The sequence below is a fragment of the Macaca mulatta genome, chromosome 9 (genome assembly GCF_049350105.2).
Source record: "Macaca mulatta isolate MMU2019108-1 chromosome 9, T2T-MMU8v2.0, whole genome shotgun sequence".
NCBI lineage: Eukaryota > Metazoa > Chordata > Mammalia > Primates > Cercopithecidae > Macaca > Macaca mulatta.
The window spans coordinates 117,376,329-117,395,272 of record NC_133414.1 but is presented as its reverse complement, the minus strand read 5'-3'; the positions used below and the strand labels follow the sequence as shown (position 1 = coordinate 117,395,272).

The window sequence follows — 18,944 nt, the reverse complement described above, 5'->3', positions numbered from 1 at the left end:
GGGAATGGGGGGCTAAGGGAGCAATAGCATTAAGAGAAAATACCTAATGTAGATGACAGGTTGATGGGTGCAGCAAACCACCATGGCACGTGTATACCTATGTAACAAACCTGCATGTTCTTCACATGTACCCCAGAACTTAAAGTATAATAAAAAAAGAAAGAAAACTATTATTCCCAATTGACTTAACAGAAAATATTTCCTCAACATAATAATACCAACATATATCTTATGTATGTTTATATACAAGTTAAATGAGTGACAACAGTGAGAGAAGAGGCGAGAGACAAGAATTTATAATTATTTTTACTAAAAGTCACTCTCACTACTATTGAAGCCATATAGTGTTATTTAAAATGGGTTTCGATTGGTTGTAAATGTATATAGCAAATTCTAGGGCACTCGCTTGAAAAAGTTTTCTTTAAAAGTATGAGTGATAAACAAAAAAAGAAATAAAATCAATAAGGACATAGTTGATTTTAATAATGCCATCAATCAACTGGACATAACTAACATCTATAGATTGCTTTATCAGACAACAGCAGAATACACATTCTTCTAAAGCCCAAATAGAACATCCACTGAACTAGACCACATCCTGGGCCATAAAACACACTTTAACCAATATGAAAGAATAGACATCATACAATGTCTGCTCTCAGATCACAATTAAATTGAGTAATAAATAATTAACAGAAAGATAAGTAGAAAGTCCCAAAATAAATGGAGATTAAACAAGACACATCTAAATAACACATTAGTCAAAAAACAAATGTCAAGAGAAACTAAAAAGTATTTTCAACTAAATGAAAATTTAAAAAAAAACTAACATTTGTGGGATGCAGCAAAAGCAGTACTTAGAAGGAAATTTATAGCATTGAGTGTATATATTAAAAAGAAGAAATATCTAGAATCAGTCATCTAACCTCCCATCTCAGGAAACAAGGAAAAAAAAAAACAAAACTCCAAGTTAAGCAAAAAAAAAGAAATAATAAAAACTAGAACAGAAATCAATGAAATTGAAAATAGGAAATCAATAGAGAAAAACAAGTAAAAAAATCTGGTTCTTTGAAAATATCAGTAAAGTTGATAAGCCTCTAGCCAGGCCAATTAAGAAAAAAGAGAAGGGACACAAATTACTAATATCTGATATGAAAGAGGGGACATCACTACAAATCTTATAGATATTAAAATGATGACAAAGGGGTAATATAAACACTTCTATGGCAACAACTTTGATAACCCAGATGAAAGAGATCAATTTCTTGAAAGACACAATCTGATAAAACTCACACAGGATGAAAAACTGTATTTGAATATAACTGTACCTATTAAATAAATTGAATCAGTAATTAATAACTTTGCTAAAGAGAAAACACTAGGTCCAGATGGTTTTACTAGCAAATTCTACTAAACATTTAAGGGAAAAATTATGCCAATTTTCCACATTATTTTTCAGAAAATAGAAGAGGATAGAATATTTTCTAACTCATTTAATCAACCAAATACCAAAATCAACCATCAACCAAATACCAAATACCAAATATAACCAAATACCAAAATCAGGTAAATATATTACAAGAAAGGAAAACTAAAGATCAATAATTCTCAGAAACAAAGATGCAAAAATCCTCAATAAAACATTAGCAAATTGAATCCAATCATGTATAAAAAATTATACTCCATGACCAATATCAGAATTTATCCCAAGGCTGGTTCAACGTTTAAACATCAATTAATGTAATCCGTCACATCAGCAAACTAAAGAAAAAATAACATGATCATATTAACCTATACAGAAAAAGCATTTAACACAATCCAACACCCATTTGTAACAACTCTCAGTAAACTAAGAATAGAGGGGAACTTCCCCAAGATGATAAAGAATATCTACAAAAAAACCCTATAGCAAACATCATAATTAATGGTGTGAAATTGTAAGCTTTCCCACTAAGATCAGAAACAAAGCAAGGATGTTCCCTCTCACCACTTCTTTTCAACATTGTACTGGAAGTCCTGGCTAATGCAATAAGACAAGAAAATAAACAAAAGTTAAACTGATTGGGAAAGAGGAAAGAAAACTATTTGTTCATAGCTGATATGACTGCTTATGTAGGCATCTAAGAGAATCAACAACAAGCAAAAATCTCCTAGGACAAATACATAATTATAGCAAGGTTACAGGTTACAAGGTTCATATATAAGAATTGATCACTTTCCTATATACCAGCAATGAGCAAGTGTGATTTGAATTAAAAACACGATACCAAGGAGCTTCAAGATGGCTGACCAAAGGCAGCTTGTACTCGTCTTCTCCACAAAGAAGAACCAAAAATAGTGACTAGACAATCACACTTTGAATAGGTCATCTAAGAAAGAATCCTGGAGTTCAACAGAGAAGTAACAGGAAGCACATAAAGCAGTGAAGGACATGGAAGCAAGGCAGTCTGCTTGGCCAGGATCGGCTGGGGGTTTGGAGAGATTGCCCAATGTGGATAGGGACTCCCCAATATAAGAAAAGGGTAAGTGAGAGACCTCCAGAAGTCCACATCCTTACCATGGACTCCTACGATCCTAGCCACTGGAGAGCCCCTTGACCATCGTGGGCCCTGAAACTGAAATAAGAAGCTCCCTGTAGACTGCAATGTCAGTGCTCCAGACAGGGAGCTCACACTGGCTTCCACACATCCCAAGTCCAAAGCAGCTGCAGCAAGGTGCCATTTTGAGAACCCAGATTCCAACAGACTTCACCCTGCTCTGAGGCCCAACAGCGACTACATCTCCTTATTCCTGGAGCCCTACTGACATCCCCCACAGGCAGTCACCACTGCACCTAGCTGCTGCTGTGAGGACTGAGGCACAGACCACTGGTAATGATCATACTTGCCACCATCAGCAGAGCCACTGTGCATTTTCTTGCACCCAGACAGAGACCCTCTCCCCACCCACAGTTGCCATTACTGAGGGCTGCTGCCATGGGCTGGGACGTGAGTGAAGTGTAGGCTGCGAGTGAAGTCGAGGCTAAGATATGAGTGAAGCACCAGTTGCAATGAGGTGGCTGAAGTGCAAGTGAAATATAAGCTACTGCCACCTAGGCTAAGATACAAACAAAATATGTATTTCCCACCCACCTGACTATGGCTGCCACTAAAAGCAACCCTGCCCTCCCTGGTAGCAGGGTTGCAGCACAACCACTCCCATTCCCCAACCTAAGCATCCCACCTGGGGTTTGGAGATGACCCCACCACTGTCTACCACAGCCACTACCTGCACACAACACCAGGGGGCCTGAGAGTAGGACTTCTTAGCCTGGCTCTGCCCTCCCCTGAAGCCAGAGGACTCAATCTGAGAGTCTGAGGGTCTGGGGATCACACTGCCTAGTCTACTACAACCAGTAACTCAGCACTCCTCCTAGACACCTGAGGTTGGGCCCACCACCCTGCCACTACCACCAGGTTGGGCCCACCATCCTGCAACTACCACCAGAGCTGGCACCCATCTGTATTCACTAATTGTAGATATGAAGACTAAACCACTAAGCCCATTGCAGCCACCACTAACATTAGTGGAAACTGCTCGAGACCCAGAGGGTTATCCTGCCACTGCTACTACCATCACCTACACCACAACTCCTGCCCAAGGGGCACAGAACCCACTCACCACCTGGTGCACCACTACACCTACCAGCAAGACACTTGGAGGCCCAGAAATCAGTGCAGTTGGGCCTTCTAACACCAAGGCCAACATACACCACCCTGAGGCCCCTAAATAGGCATAAGCAGCCTACTGCTGCTACCTTAGGACCCCAAACCCTGGCCCACCTGGCATCCCAGTCCCTAGCAAAAAATTTCCACAGTCTTCACTAATAACTGCCCCCAACACAGCAAGGGAATCACAGCTGCCACTGATTCTATTTAAGGCAAAATAAATCATACAGACGCTATACTAATGCATGCACCCAGAATCAAAGCCAAAGTGCCCTACTCAACCAACACTATAAAAACATCTTCAGGAAAAAGTCCCTCCCAACAAAAGCAAATTCAAAAAATTGGAAGATGTGATCATTACACCAGCTGCACAGATATCAACGTAAGGACACAGAAAACATGAAAAAGCAAGAAAAAGTGACAACTCTGAAGGAATACAATAATTCTCCAGTAACAGATCCCAATCAAACAAAACAATTATAAAATCCAAGAAAAGGAATTCAAAATATTGATTTGAAAGAAGCTCTGTGAGATAAAAAGAGAATTCAAAAATGAAAGGAAAAGAAATCAGAAAACCAATTCATGATATGAATGAGAAATTTACCAAAGAGACACTATTAAAAAAAATGCAGACAAATTCTGAACAGAAGAACCCACCAAATGAAAGACAAAATACGTTTGAAAGCTTTAATAGACTAGATCAAGGAGAAGAAAGAACCTCAGATCCTGAAAACAGGTCTTTGGAAATAACCCACTCAGACAAAAATTTTAAGGGAATAATTTTTTTAAATGAGCAAAGCTTATGTGTTATATAGAACACCATAAAATGAGCAAATATTCAAATTGCTGGTATGCCAGAAGATAAAAAGAAAATGAAAGAATTACAAAATCTATTTAACAAAATAATTGTGGAAACTTTTCCCAAGTCTAGCAAGAGATTTAGATATTCAGATTCAGGAGGCTCCGATAGTTCCAAAAAGATGAAAAGCAAAAAGATCTTCTTTATGCCACATTATAGTCAAACTTTTAAAAGTCAAAGACAAATACAGAATTCAAAAAATAGGCAAAGGAAAATGTCTAGTTACTTATAAATGAACCCCCATTCAACCAAGAGTGGATTTGCCATCAGAAATCTTACAAACTAGGAGAGAATAGGATGATATATTCAAACAGCTGAAAGGAAAATACTGTCAACCAAGAATATTAGACCTAACAAAGATATTCTTCATAAATGAAGAATTGAAATATTTCCCAGACAAGCAAAAGTTGAGAGAATTCATCACCACTAGATTTGCCATATTAGAAATTCTTAAGAAAATTCTGTGAAAGAGAAATAAAGAATGAAGAAAGCAAGAGGGAAAGAGAGAGAGAGAAAGAGCAAGAAAGAAAGAGCAAGAGAAAAAGAAAGAAGACAAAAAAGAGAGAGAGAGAGAAGGAGTGAAAGAAAGAAGAGAGACAGAGAAAGAGAAAGAGAGAAAGAAAGAAAGAAACAACAAAAGAAAGAGAAAGAAAGGAGGGAGAGAGTGAGGGAGGGCAGGGAAGGCAGGCAGGCAGACACGTGAAAATATAAAAACCACTGGTAGAACAAACAGAGCCGGGCGCGGTGGCTCAAGCCTGTAATCCCAGCACTTTGGGAGGCTGAGACGGGCGGATCACAAGGTCAGGAGATCGAGACCATCCTGGCTAACACGGTGAAACCCCGTCTCTACTAAAAAATACAAAAAACTAGCCGGGCGAGGTGGCGGGCGCCTGTGGTCCCAGCTACTCCGGAGGCTGAGGCAGGAGAATGGCGTAAACCCAGGAGGCGGAGCTTGCAGTGAGCTGAGATCCGGCCACTGCACTCCAGCCTGGGCCACAGAGCCAGACTCAGTCTCAAAACAAACAAACAAACAAACAAACAAAAAAGGAAGATAAAAGATTAAATGAAAACAAAACAAAACCACTATGATAAACAGTAAGAGAGAAAGAAAGGGACAAAGGTATACAAAACAACCAGAAATTAATTAATAAAATGATAGAAATAGGCCCTCACATATCAGTAACCTTGAACATAAACAGATTAACTTTCCTCAGTAAAGATACAGCTAATGAAATGGATTTACCCCCCCCCCACACACACACACACACTGACCACAATATGCTGCCTACAAGGAACTCATCCCACTTGTCATGACATATACAGACTGAAAGTAAAAGGATGGGAAAAATACATTCCATGCAAATGAAAACTGAAAGTTAGTAGGAGTAGCTATATTTATATCAAAGAAACAAACTTTAAGTCAAAAACCATAAAAAAAAAACAAAAAAATACAAAGAAGATCATTATATAATGATAACGGGATCAATTCAGCAAGAAAATATCATAATTCTAAACATATATGCACCCAACACCCCAGCACCCAGATATACAAAGCAAATATTAGTAGATCTAAAGGGAGAGATAGAATCCAACACAATAATAGTTGGGAGCTTCAACACTCCACTCTCAGGATTAGACAGATCATCTAGACAGAAAACAAAGAAACATTTCACTTAAACTGCACATTAGACCAAATGGACCTAACAGATATTTACAGAAAATTTTATCCAAGAGCTAGAGAATACACATTCTTCTCATCAGCACATGGAACATTCTCCAAGATCTACCATATGTTAGGACACAAAACAAGTCTGAACAAATTTTGTAAAGTTGAAATCATACCGAGTATCTTCTCAGACCACAATGGAATAAATCTAGAAATCAATAACAAGAGGAACTTTAGAAACCGTACAAATACATAGAAATTAAATGATATGCTTCTGAATGTTGGGTCAAGAAAGAAATTACAGAGTAAATTTTTAAAAATTTGAAAAAAAAAAAAAAACCAGAAACACAACATACCACAACCTATGAGATATAGCAAAAGCAATGCTGAGAGGTAAGCTTATAGCAATAACTACCTACATCAGAAAAGCAGAAGGATTTCAAATAATACAATCTGCAACTCATGGAACTAGAAAAGCAAGAACAAATAAAACCCCAAATTAGTAGAAGATAAGAAATAATAAAGATCAGAGGAGAACTAAACAAAATAGAGACTAAAAAATAATACAAAAGATCAATAAACCAAAAGGTTGGTTTTTTTTTTGAAAAGATAAACAAAATCAATAAACCACTTGCTAGACTAACCAAGAAAGAGTAAAGACTCAAAATCAGAAATGGAAAAGGAGGCACTGCAACTGATACCACAGAAACACAAAAGATCGTTAGAGACAATTATGAACAACTATATACACTAATAAACTGAAAAACCTAGAGAAAATGGATAAATTCCTAGACACATGCAACCTACCAAGATTGAATCAGGAAGAAATAGAAAGCCTGTACAGGCCAATAACCAATAATGAGATTTAATTAGTAATAAAAAGTCTCCTGAACAAAGAAAAGTCTATGATCAGATGGCTTCACTGCTGAATTCTATCAAACTTTCAAAGATGAACTAATTTAAACTCTTCATAAACTATTACAAAAAATTTAAGAGGAGGGAATGCTCTCTAACTCATTCTACAAGACCAGAATTACCCTGATACTTAAACCAGACAAGAACTCAACAAAAAAAGAAAACTGTGGGCCAATAGGTTTGATGAATATAGAATCGAAAATTCTCAATGAAATACTAACAAACTGAATTCAACAGCATGTCAGAAAAAAATATACATCAAGATCAAGTTGAATTTACCCCAGGGATGCAAGTATAATTTAACATACACAAGTCAATAAATGTGATACATTGCATCAATAGAGTGAATGACAAAAACACATACTATCATGTTAATAGATTCAGAAAAAGCATTTGATAAAATTTAACATCGCCAATGATAAAAAGTCTCAACAAACCAGCATAGAAAGAATGTACCTTAATGTAGTAAAGGCTATATGACAAATCCATAGTTAATATCATACTGAATCAGGAAAAGTGGAAAGCCTTTCCTTTAAAGCCTAGGACACGAAGATAAGGATGCCGATTTTCACCACTCCTATTCAATGTAGGACTGGAAGTCTTAACCAGAGTAATCAGGCAAGAGAAAAAAAAAAAAAAGATCATCTAAATTTAAAAAGAAAGAGTCAAATTGATCCTCTTTGCTGATGTATATTTAGAAAAACTTAGAGACTCCATGACAAAACTCTTAAATCTGATCAACAAATTCACTAAAGTTGCAGAATACAAAATCAACATAGAAAAAACAGTAGTGTTACATATCAATTAAAACAAAAACATAAAATACCCAATATCTTGTACTTTAGCACCATCAAAAATGAAATACTTCTGTATAAATTTAATAAAATGTGTATGAGATCCATGTAGGAAAAACTACAAAACTCTGTTGAAAGAAATCAAACAATAACTAAATAGATAGTCCATGTTCATGGATAGGAATACTTAACATCGTGAAGATGTCAGTTCTTATCAATTTGATCTACAGATGCAATCCAATGCCAGTCAAAATCCTAGCAAGTTAGTTTGTAGGAATTGACAAAGTGATTTGAGACTATATATGTCAAGGGAAATGACTCAAAATAGTTAACATAAAATTGAAGGAGAACAAAGTTGAAGAATTGACTCTACTCAACTTCAGGATCTATTATAAATTTACAGTAATCAAAACAGGTTGTACTGGTGGAAAAAAACAGGAAAACAGACCAACGGAACCAAATAAGTAGCCCAGAAATAGACCCACATAAGTGTAATCAACTGATTTTTCGCAAAGGAGCAAAGTTAATACAATGGAGCAAAAATGGTATTTTCAACAAATGGTGCTTGAACAACTGGACATCCACATAAAAAAAAAGAATCTAGGTATAAACCTTATGCCTTTAAAAAATGATCTCAAAATGGATCATAGATCTAAATGTAAAACTCAAAACTATAAAACTCCTAGACGACAACATAGGAGAAAACATGAATGATGTTGGGTTTGGTGAAGTCATTTGAGATACAACACCAAAGACATGATTCATGAATAAAAGAACTGATAAGCTGGACTTCCTTAAAATTAAAAACTTTGTCTACAAAAGACACTATCAAGAAATTGAAAAGATAAGCCACAGAGTGGAAGAAAATATTTGCAGAAGACATATCTGATAAAAGATTATCCAATAATACACAAAGAATTCTTAAAACTCAATAAATAATGGAACAATCCGATTTAAAAATAGGCCACAGACCTTAATAGACAACTCACCAAAGATGTTATATAGTTGGCAAATAAGCATATGAAAACGTTCTCTAAATAATATGTCATCTGGGAAATCCAAATTTAAACAAAAATGTGATACCATGACACGGCTATTAGAATGACCAAAATCCAGAACATGACACCACCAAATGCTAGTGAGGATATGGAGCAACAAGAACTCTCATTCATTGCTGGTGGAAATGCAAAATGGTCCAACCAGTTTGGAAGACAGCTTGGTGGTTTATTTCAAAACGAAACATATTGCTACCATAAGATCCAGAAATCATGCTCTTAGTATTTATCCAAAGTAGTTGAAAACTTATGTCCACACCAAACTTGCCCATGAATGTTTATAGCAGCTTTATTCATTATTGCCAAAACTTAGAAGCAACCAATACGCTCTTCAATGAGTGAATAGATAAATAAACTGTGATACATTCAGACAATGGGATATTATTCAGCACTGAAAAGAAACGAGCTATCAAGACATGAAAAGACATGGAGCAAACTTAAATGCATATTACTTAGTGAAGGAAGCCAATACGAAAACAGTGCATACTGTATGATTCCAACTATATGACATTCTGGAAAAGGCAAAACTACAGAGACAGAAAAAATATCAGTGGTTGCCAAGGATTAAGGAGGAGGCAGGTATGAATAGGTGGAGCACAGAGCATTTTTGGGGTAGTGAAACCCTTCTTTTTGATACTATAGTGGTAGATTCATGTCATTATACATTTATCCAAACCTATGGAATGTACAAAACCATAAATGAATCCCAAAGCAAACTATGGACTCTGAGTGATAATGATATATCAATGTAAGTTCATCTGTTACAACAAATGTAACACTCTGGTGGGGGATGTTGATAATGGAGGAGGCTATACATGTGTAGAAGCAGGGGATATATGGAAAATCTCTGTACCACCTGTTGATTTTGCTGTGAACTTACAACTCCTCAAAAATGAAGTGTTCTTTATAAAATAGGAATAGAGAAGAACATTAAGAACATTAATTTAATTGAGGAATTCTCAGTCAAATTGTTCCCAGCTTCTATCATACAATTGTGGTCATGCTTGACACAGGTGTTGCCATCACCATGGCTGGAAGCAGGGAGTATATGGCCAGTCCAGAGTTTGGCCTCTTTTGTTCCTTTCTTTGAGATGTGGCAACCTCAGTAACTTGCCTAAAAAGAATGCTAGCATTTCTAGAACATCTAGTAAGTATTGATAAGGATTCTTTACCTGTGTTATCTTGCTTAATTTTGACTGCCCTACTTTTATCTAGACAGATAGGGCTACTTAATCTCAGAGATGCTAAAGTAACTTCTTTGACATTATATAACCAGTCCAAAGCCAAGATTAAGCAAAATGGAACAAATGAAATTTTAGAAATATTGATTAGAGAAGCAAGAACATGCAGGTTCGTAAAGTTTCTCAAAGTACTTTTTCTTCCTCAGGATTATTTGAACTTCCCTAATAAAGTAATGAACTTGGTATGAAGAAGTAGGTTTTATTCAATTTTGTGGGCTCACAGGTTTATTAAGTACCTCTTATTGCCTGAATTCTCAGTGCCCCCTCAATAGACACATAAAAGCAGGAACATAGGAACATTCAGTACAGATCTAATTTGACACCAATCAGAAAGGGCCGAACCTTTGTGCTATTGCCGAACCACCAGAAATAGGTAAGGGTCCCCAGCTGACTGGGCCACACGACTGCACTGATGTTGACCTCCTTATTTCTTATGGCAACAAATGGAACTCGGAGATGAACATGCTCCACAGGACCTAAGGAAACAGAAAAAAATGACAGTGTTTATATTTCTGGATGTGGGCAAACTGTATTATACCCCTAGATTCTTAACCTTAATTTCTGTTAGCATCCCCTGTAATAAAGGAAGGTTCAGAAAACCATACACATTGGGAGGTGTGCATATGCACTTGAAATGAAGCACTGGGTATAATAGGGAACTCAAATCAAGTTTCAGATTTTTTGAGTGGCATCTGAACTAAATTTACATCTGATAAGCCTAACCACAGATGCTTATGAACCTCTAATACAAGGACAAAGCTGATTTACTAGACACTTAGCCAATAACTGGGAAGATAAACAGCAGTCTATTTTGTTATTGATGATTAGCCTGTATTGTGATTTGGGGTCAACGCATTGTGTGGAGGGCTCTTCCATTATTCCTGATTGTTAATGGGTTTCCATCTCCTTCAACAATCGGCCATTGTGCCTCATCATCTGCAGGACACACTGGGTGTCATTCAGAAACTGGCAAGGCTGTTTTCCAAAAAGGGAAAAGTATATCTCCCTAAATCAAAGGAGACACAAATGTCAGGTTCCCAAATAATAAAAAATCTGCTTGCAGAAAGGTAACCAAGTTTCTCATTTTTTCCCTCAGAAAACTGATAAAAGCAGCATGATATTCTAAACTAGCAAGTAGAATAATATACATGAACACACCCTAGGCAATAAGTGAGGATTTTAGTTTCCAAACTAAAATGAGAAGAGGACAAAGCTGATGAAAAACTGTTAATGTGGGCCGGTGCAGTGGCTCACACCTGTAATCCCAGCACTTTGGGTGGATCACCTGAGATCAGGAGTTTGAGACCAGCCTGGCCAACATGGTGAAACCCCATCTCTCTTAAAAATACAAAAATTAGTTGGGCATGGTGGCAGGTGCTTGTAATCCCAGCTACTCGGGAGGCTGAAGCAGGAGAATCACTTGAATCCAGGAGGTGGAGGATGCAGTGAGCCGAAATCGCACCACTGCACTCCAGCCTGGGTGACAAGAGCAAAACTTCATCTTAATTTAAAAAAAAGGGGGGGTGTGGGCAGTAATGTAACAGTGTTGCATCTGAGAGGTACATAATTTTTTAACACTGCAAGATTTTTTCTTCCTTTTTCCCTCCTTTCCTAACTCCTTTTCTTACTTTCCTTTCTATCTTTGTCTTCCTCCCTCCTTCTTTCTCTTCTTTAATCCTTCCTACATACCCAAATCCAAATAAAATATTTTAATTCTCTTCCTACTATGTCAGAGCACATTTCCTTGGTTTCCACCATCATCAATTTGATGAGAACAAGTAACTGAAGACACTTCTATATGAAGTTCTTAAGCCACAACTGTAGCAAAGACATCTCTTCAGCCTGGATGGCTTGAATTCTTCTTATTGGCGGAGCATTTTTCAGGCCATCTAGCCATCCTTATTGGCTTCCCTGGTAATTCTGGAGACAAGTCAGTTCAAAGGGATGCTTCTCATTTCAACTCTGGCACAAATGTACTTATACGATTTTTTCCTTTATCTTACGAGTCTTAATCCTACACAGACTATTACCTTGTTCTAAAAATAAGGACAACATTTGCTCTGCCTTCCTTATAGTAATAAGAACATATGAAATTGTTACACGGTTGTTTAAAGTACCAATAATTAATGAAAGAATGTCATGATTTCTACCATTACTGCCCACCACCACCACTGCCATCACTGTTTCTGTCTGTCATTGGGTAGAAGTCCCTCTAAGGACTTCAGTGAGCATTCTCCTGAGTCTAATTGGACATATTCTGTGTCACAGGTAATTTTATATTGAAGGGGAAAGTGTTTGGACAGCGACTGCTATTTGGGTGGGGAGACCAGCCAGGCCAGTGTATGAGCAAAGGATAAATGCTTGAGGGGGATGGATGCCCTAGTTTCCATGATGTGCTTATTTCACATTGCATACCTGTATCAAAACATCTCATGTACCCCATAAATATATATACCGACTATGTACCCACAACAATTAAAAATAAAATAAAACTGAATACTTAAAAGGAAGAGTATCTACAGCCTGAGAATGCTTTCTGCCTAAAGTTCTCTGCCTTGACCCCAGACATATGGCATCTCAAGATTTCTCTTAGCAAACACTTTCAACTTTGTCAATTCAGACACACGTTTGGTTGAAGGATGACTTATTTTAAATAAGAATTTTTTTGTTATTATTTTTGTATGATTTGTTTGTTCATGGGAGCAAAAAAGGCACAAGATGGGAGAAAATAATGGATAATTTCATTGCTTTATTTACTCATTTTTAGGAGTTTACCTAATTTATGTCTCTTTACAGTTTGTGTTTTATTGATCAATGGGGGAAGAGAAAGAGGCTGTGGGGAGGGGATTCTGGCTAGTCCACTTCCAAGGAGGGAGATGAAAAACTTCCTTCTCCATGCCCAGATTCAAATCTCTCATTTTTCTCCTGATAGGAAAGGGGCCCCTTTAGGGGACCTTTTTACCCTCAAAGTCACTGCTTCTGTTCTCACTGTTATCCTCCAGAAAGCATGAAACCTATTCCCCAACACACCTCATGGGAACCCTGGGATCTTCCACAGTTAAGCAATGATGCAGCTGTGGTTCATGGCCTTGAGTTTCTTCTTGGCTTTCTCTCACTTGGGGGTCTTGGCTCAGTGGGAGCTGACAGTGTCAGGTCCTCTGATATCCAAGAAGATAAAAGGAGAACCCCTTCTCCATAAACTCATGCCAAACACAAAAAGGATATGGCGTTTACGACTTGGAAGACCATCACTCATGGTTGCATTTATTCCGCTTCAGGACAAGCGTGTTTGGTTAAAAATAATCCTAAGGAACACTACCATACAGCAGTTTTTTTTAGGCAAAGATTCTGAGCCAGGAGCCCTGGGCTTTGATGTGGAGACAAACGAAGGATCAATGAGAAGAGATGACAGCTGAGCAGAGGAAGAAACAGTGCAAACTTCTAAATTCCTCACTGTCAAATAGTACCCCTTTTGATAAAAATCTAATAATCTGTGCGAGATTGGTTATTATGGGCAGCTAACAACTACGTTTGTTAGCTAATGGCCCAAGATAAGGCCAAGAGCAGTCTCCACAATAAAAACTGTCTGGAAAATGCAGCCATGATTGATTTGGAGGGAATTATGAGCACAATAAAAGTTTCAAGGAACGTTTCCTCCCTCATGCACATAAGCCACGGTATAAACCTGTTCCTTGCTGTTGTGTTTTTTGCCAGTAAGATACATTGGTTGTCACACCCTGAAGGCAAGGCCTACTCTTGGCAGAATCAGAAATGTGGGTGGGGCAAGTCCTTGGAACAGAGAAATGTGAAGTTCATTTTCCTTCTTTGTCTTCATTTTTAAATGCGGCAAAAATGTCAGGTACGAAGTTAATAGGAAGTACTTAGTAAATACTCTAATTTATCATGCACCAAGCTGAGTGATAGGCAGCATTCCGCACACTGTGCCAAAAAATAACATGGACCTGAAATTGCTGTCCTGAGGAAGGTCTGCTTGCAAGTTGGCCCCTGGCTGGTAGCTGGGAAGATGGCTCTGGGAGTGTTTCCAGTCAACCATTAACTGATAAGAGTGGTTCGCCCTGCCTAAACTGTTCTTGCAAACAGTATGGTTTATTCCCAATGCTTTCCATTGGGAATCTGGAGTTTTGTTACACGCCAGGCAGAGGGTACCTACATGACTGGCCCCCATTAAAAACTCTAGGCACTGAGTCTCTAATGAGATTCTGTTTTAGACAGTCTTTTTATACATGTTACAACTCATTGCTGGATAAAGGAGTGTCCTGTGTGACTTTGTAGGGCGAAAACTCACGGAAGCTTCTGCCTCGTTTCCTCCAGACTTTGCCCTCTGAGTCTTTTCCCTTTGAGGATTTTGTTTTGTACCCTTTCGCTGTAATGAATCATCGTCATGAGTGAAACTTTAGCTGAGCCTTGTGGGTCTGCCTAGTGAATCACCAAACCTGGTGGTGGTCTTGGGGATACCAAACACATGCACACCTCATCCAGCTTGATTCTCACATTCTCACAGCCTCCCTTTTAGCTAAGCACTGAAGATAAGGTTTTTTTTTTTTTTTTTTTTTTTTTTTGAGACAGTCTCTCTCTGTCTCCCAGGCTGGAGTGCAGTGGCGCCCAGCTAATTTTGTGTATTTTCAGTAGAGACGGGTTTCACCACGTTAGCCAAGATGGTCTCAATCTCCTGACTCCTTGATCTGCCTGCCTTGGCCTCCCAAAGTGCTGGGATCACAGGTGTGAGCCACTGCGCCCAGCCAGCATTGAAGATAAGAAATTGGAGGTTTATAAAGCCTAAGAACATTGACCAATAGTAGACATTTAACAAAGGAATGTGATCGGAATTCAAGCACAGATCTCCCTTGTTCCAAAGCCTGGGCTCATGAACACCATGCACGCCACCCACCTGGGTTTCTGACCTGGTGCTTCTGGCACAGAATGGTTGTAGTTGATGTGATGTGGTTCTCACTTTGCCTGTTTATGGCTCATTTGTAGCAGCACCCCACTTTCCCACCAGAATGGAAACTCTGTAAGAGGAGGGCCATATCTGCATTGCTACCTCCTAGTGCCTAGCAGAGTGCCTTCCATATTTTAAGACTTCAACAAATTTTTGTTAAATTAATTAGTGAATGATCGGATGTTTTTTTTGTGTGTTTACTATTACAAAAGCCCCATGAGGCAAAGTAGCAGTCAGAATTAAGTCATTTTAAAACTGGAGTTCAGGAGATCCAGAGATAAAATCATTTATCTCATGGCCATGTAGCCTGTCATTTTTAGGGACATGATTGAGCTACATAATCCAGGTCTCCTCTCACACACATCCCTTATCACTTTTGGTCCCTTTACTGGCATTTTGACCAGAGAGCTAGGAGACTAGCTAGCTTACTGTTTGCCAGGAAGCTCTTAGGTATAGGTTGTTTATATGATAGAGTTGATGCCATCACTGAGTTGTTAATAGGAGGGTACTCCTTGTTTTCACTTAGACTCTTTCAGAACTTAAAATTTCACCATATGTAGCATATTACCTGGAAATTATTGTGGGGTATGAAAGTAAGAACCATGGAAGTCCTTAGACTCAAGAATATCACTGATACACATGTGGGAAACCAATCCCAGTCCCATGACAACATTTCTTTGACCTGACATTCTAAAATCACAATATTAAAGTTTCAGTTTACATGCATCAAATTCTAGAATAGACAATACACAAAATGCATCCAGCACAAAAGAAATATTTTGGAACACCAACTGTTCTTTTGGTTTGTGCCAAGCAACAGCCAATAGCAATGAAATAGATTCTAGGACAACAAAGTATTTTTGGACAGTTCTTAGAATTGTCAAAACAGAATGAATTTGCAGTAACCTTTTATGTAAAAATTAGTTTTGTGTGTGTGTTTAGTTCTACATTAAAAATATCCAAACGTGTTTATTTAATCCTTCTTTGGCTCTTACAACACAAATAACAGTTGACTTTGATTTTTGCATTCTTCATTCATGATAGATTGAGAATGAGCCTGAGACTATCAACCAGATGGCTTGTTTCTTTTTCATTTTGAGGATTCTCCAAAAGGAAGAGAGGAGACTTTTACCTGAATGTGTATGCATGCACACATTTATATCAGAGCAGAGTGGTGCTGAAAAGGAGGGCCCAGTTGGTAATATGTTATCCAAACTTCAAAATAATCAATCTATTTCCATATCATAAAACTCAGAAACACAAATGAGTACATATCTCCACCATTTGGTTTGGGTAATTGTAGTAGTCCTAGTGAACCTGGTCTCAGCTCTGAATTTTAGGAAGTCTGAACAGAACTAGTTGCCAACTGGGAATAAAGAGAAAAAGGGGCTGGTGCCTGCTACTTACAAACCACATGCAGGAAGAGGACAGCTGTATCTGAGCCAAGGTTGTTCTCTGCATAGGCTGTCACCTGGAAGATCCCTGCACTCTTATACACGTGCTTGATGCCGTCCTCGATGGGGCTGAAGTTTGCGTAGGACACAGCAATCCCATCCCCAAAGTCAAGCTGGATGTTTGTCCTTTGGAGATCACCCTGCAAGACGGCATAGCAGATGGGTCAATTTACGTGGTCCAGCCATACTCCTATCTGATGCTTCCTCCTGTTGCTTCAGCATCAACTTCTGATGACCCATAGTCTTTCTCAAGGGGCTGAAACACCTGCAACACAATGATCACACTCCCATCTGATCCACAGGGCACTATGGGCAGGCACTATGGACCTATTGTCTTCATCGCCTAAGCTTAGGGCAACCTGAGTTGGTATGACACTGGCAATAGTGGGCAAGGTAGACCCTCTATAAAGTTCTGAAGGGAAGCCAAGGTTTCACTGACTCCCTCACATACATAGTTTAATTCTCCTTCTGTGTCGTAATAATAATTGCAGTTATAGTAGCAGCAAATAGTTACAGAGGTTCTTTTATTAGTGCCAAGCAAGTACCCTCTTCATAATTCCATATTGTAGAAAGTATTTTGTCCCCATTTGTGTGGGGACAAAAATAAGTAGTTAGACCAAAGTTTCATAGTGAGTACAGGAAGACCAGGTTACAGACCCAGTCTGGTTTCAATAATGCCTTCAGTTGCCATGCAGTTGTAATTGTTCCTATTTTGAGTATTTGCTATGTTACAAGAATTATGCTACTCACTTAATACATATTATATAACGCCATCTGCAAAATAACAGCAGGGATAGGATGGCGATTCCCATTCTACAGATGAATACTGCATATTACCCAAAATTATACCCTTGTTCTGTTATCCTTGGACTTCCCTAAATCTACCTAAGCCTCCTCTTCCCTGAAGCCTTTTCAGATCATCCCAGCTCACAGATATCTCTATCTCTTGGAAAGCCAAGAGCTCTCTGTATACTACCTGGTAACATCATGCCAATGATTCAGGTGAATGCATCTCACCACCCAAAGCCAACATTTAGCTTCTTAAGGGCCTATGCTGAACCCCATTCTTCTTGGTCCCCACCCTACCACCATCACATTGGGCCAACACTTTGGATCAACACAATGCACTTGACCACAAAACAAAGATCCTATATGAAGAAGAATATCATTGCTCTGTTCATATATGAAGATGAATGATAGAATAGAGAAATACATCATTTTGGAATTATGAGCCAATCCTTCTGCCCAGTGAATGTGCACTGATCACAGTTTCACTTTCCATCTCTTCCCCCATGGCAGCCCAGATGTGAATGAAATATTGATAGGTGCTCTCTTGCCCCCCACACAATGTCAACTATCCTTGAGTTTATGAATATAAATTAAAGTGGAAATGAACTGGAGGCAATTCAAATGGATAAGATCGTGACTCTTCACATCCATTCAAGAGAAGGTTTTTATAGCTGTGGTCCTGGAAACTCCCTAGTGGAAATGTGATAATGACCTCCTCTGAATCTTAAAGTCCTTTAATTCAAGCACCTGCTATAAGTGAAGGCTGAGAAATCTGTCAACCCAGGATAAGGAACCTTCACCACCCTGTCCAGTGTGCTCCTGACTTTAAAGGTTTCTGAAGTGCTCATACTTGTGAAAAAAAGACTCCTGGCCTGTTTTGCCTTCTTTCCAAGATCTCAAGAGCACAGAGCAATTTGCATATAAATTTAGAGGGCTGTGTCAATCAGGCAAGCCTTCCTGCTCCACCACTCAGCAAAGAGTGCCTTAAATGCCTTAGTATAGTAAGCAATTCAACAGCTTATAAAAGAAGCAGACAACAGAGATATTCCCATACTGGAATCAATGTATGCAGTCTGATTTTACTGCCCAGATTTCAGAAGACACTAAAAAAGTGAAAGAATACAGCATCTAGCTGATAGAAAAGTAACTAATACCACACTCTTTATAAAGATAACTTTAAAAGATTTCAATAATCTTCCCCACCCTCACACTCATACTTTCAAGACCTTGTGAAAGCTTTGTGGGCTTTTCTAATCAGTGGGATTAAGGGTTAGAATAAAGCAAAAGAGGCTCCTAAAAGCAACAGATAAAATTCAAATTTCCTTCCTCTGGCCAAGTTTACAGTTTATGGTCTTATGGTAATAAATATTCTCTCAGCAAAGCAGACTTTAATGGAGACCCTGAAGAATATATCCACATCTGCATGCTCCAGAGGCAAGCGGGCTCCCACTGCAGACTGGGTCTTTATTGTGGGATAAAGGGAGAAAGGTCAGTAAACACCCCA

General features: G+C 38.4%; 1 protein-coding gene across 1 annotated transcript in view; it reads right to left on the bottom strand.

The window, feature by feature from the left end:
* Positions 1–18,944, bottom strand: part of SORCS3 (sortilin related VPS10 domain containing receptor 3) — a 609,576-nt gene that overhangs the window by 30,351 nt on the left and 560,281 nt on the right. The window contains exons 19-20 of the mRNA XM_015148111.3: positions 16,605–16,791; positions 10,580–10,713 (exon numbers count right to left, since the gene is read on the bottom strand). Of these exons, the coding sequence (XP_015003597.2) occupies positions 10,580–10,713; positions 16,605–16,791 (321 nt within the window). The remainder of the gene's footprint in view (positions 1–10,579; positions 10,714–16,604; positions 16,792–18,944) is intronic.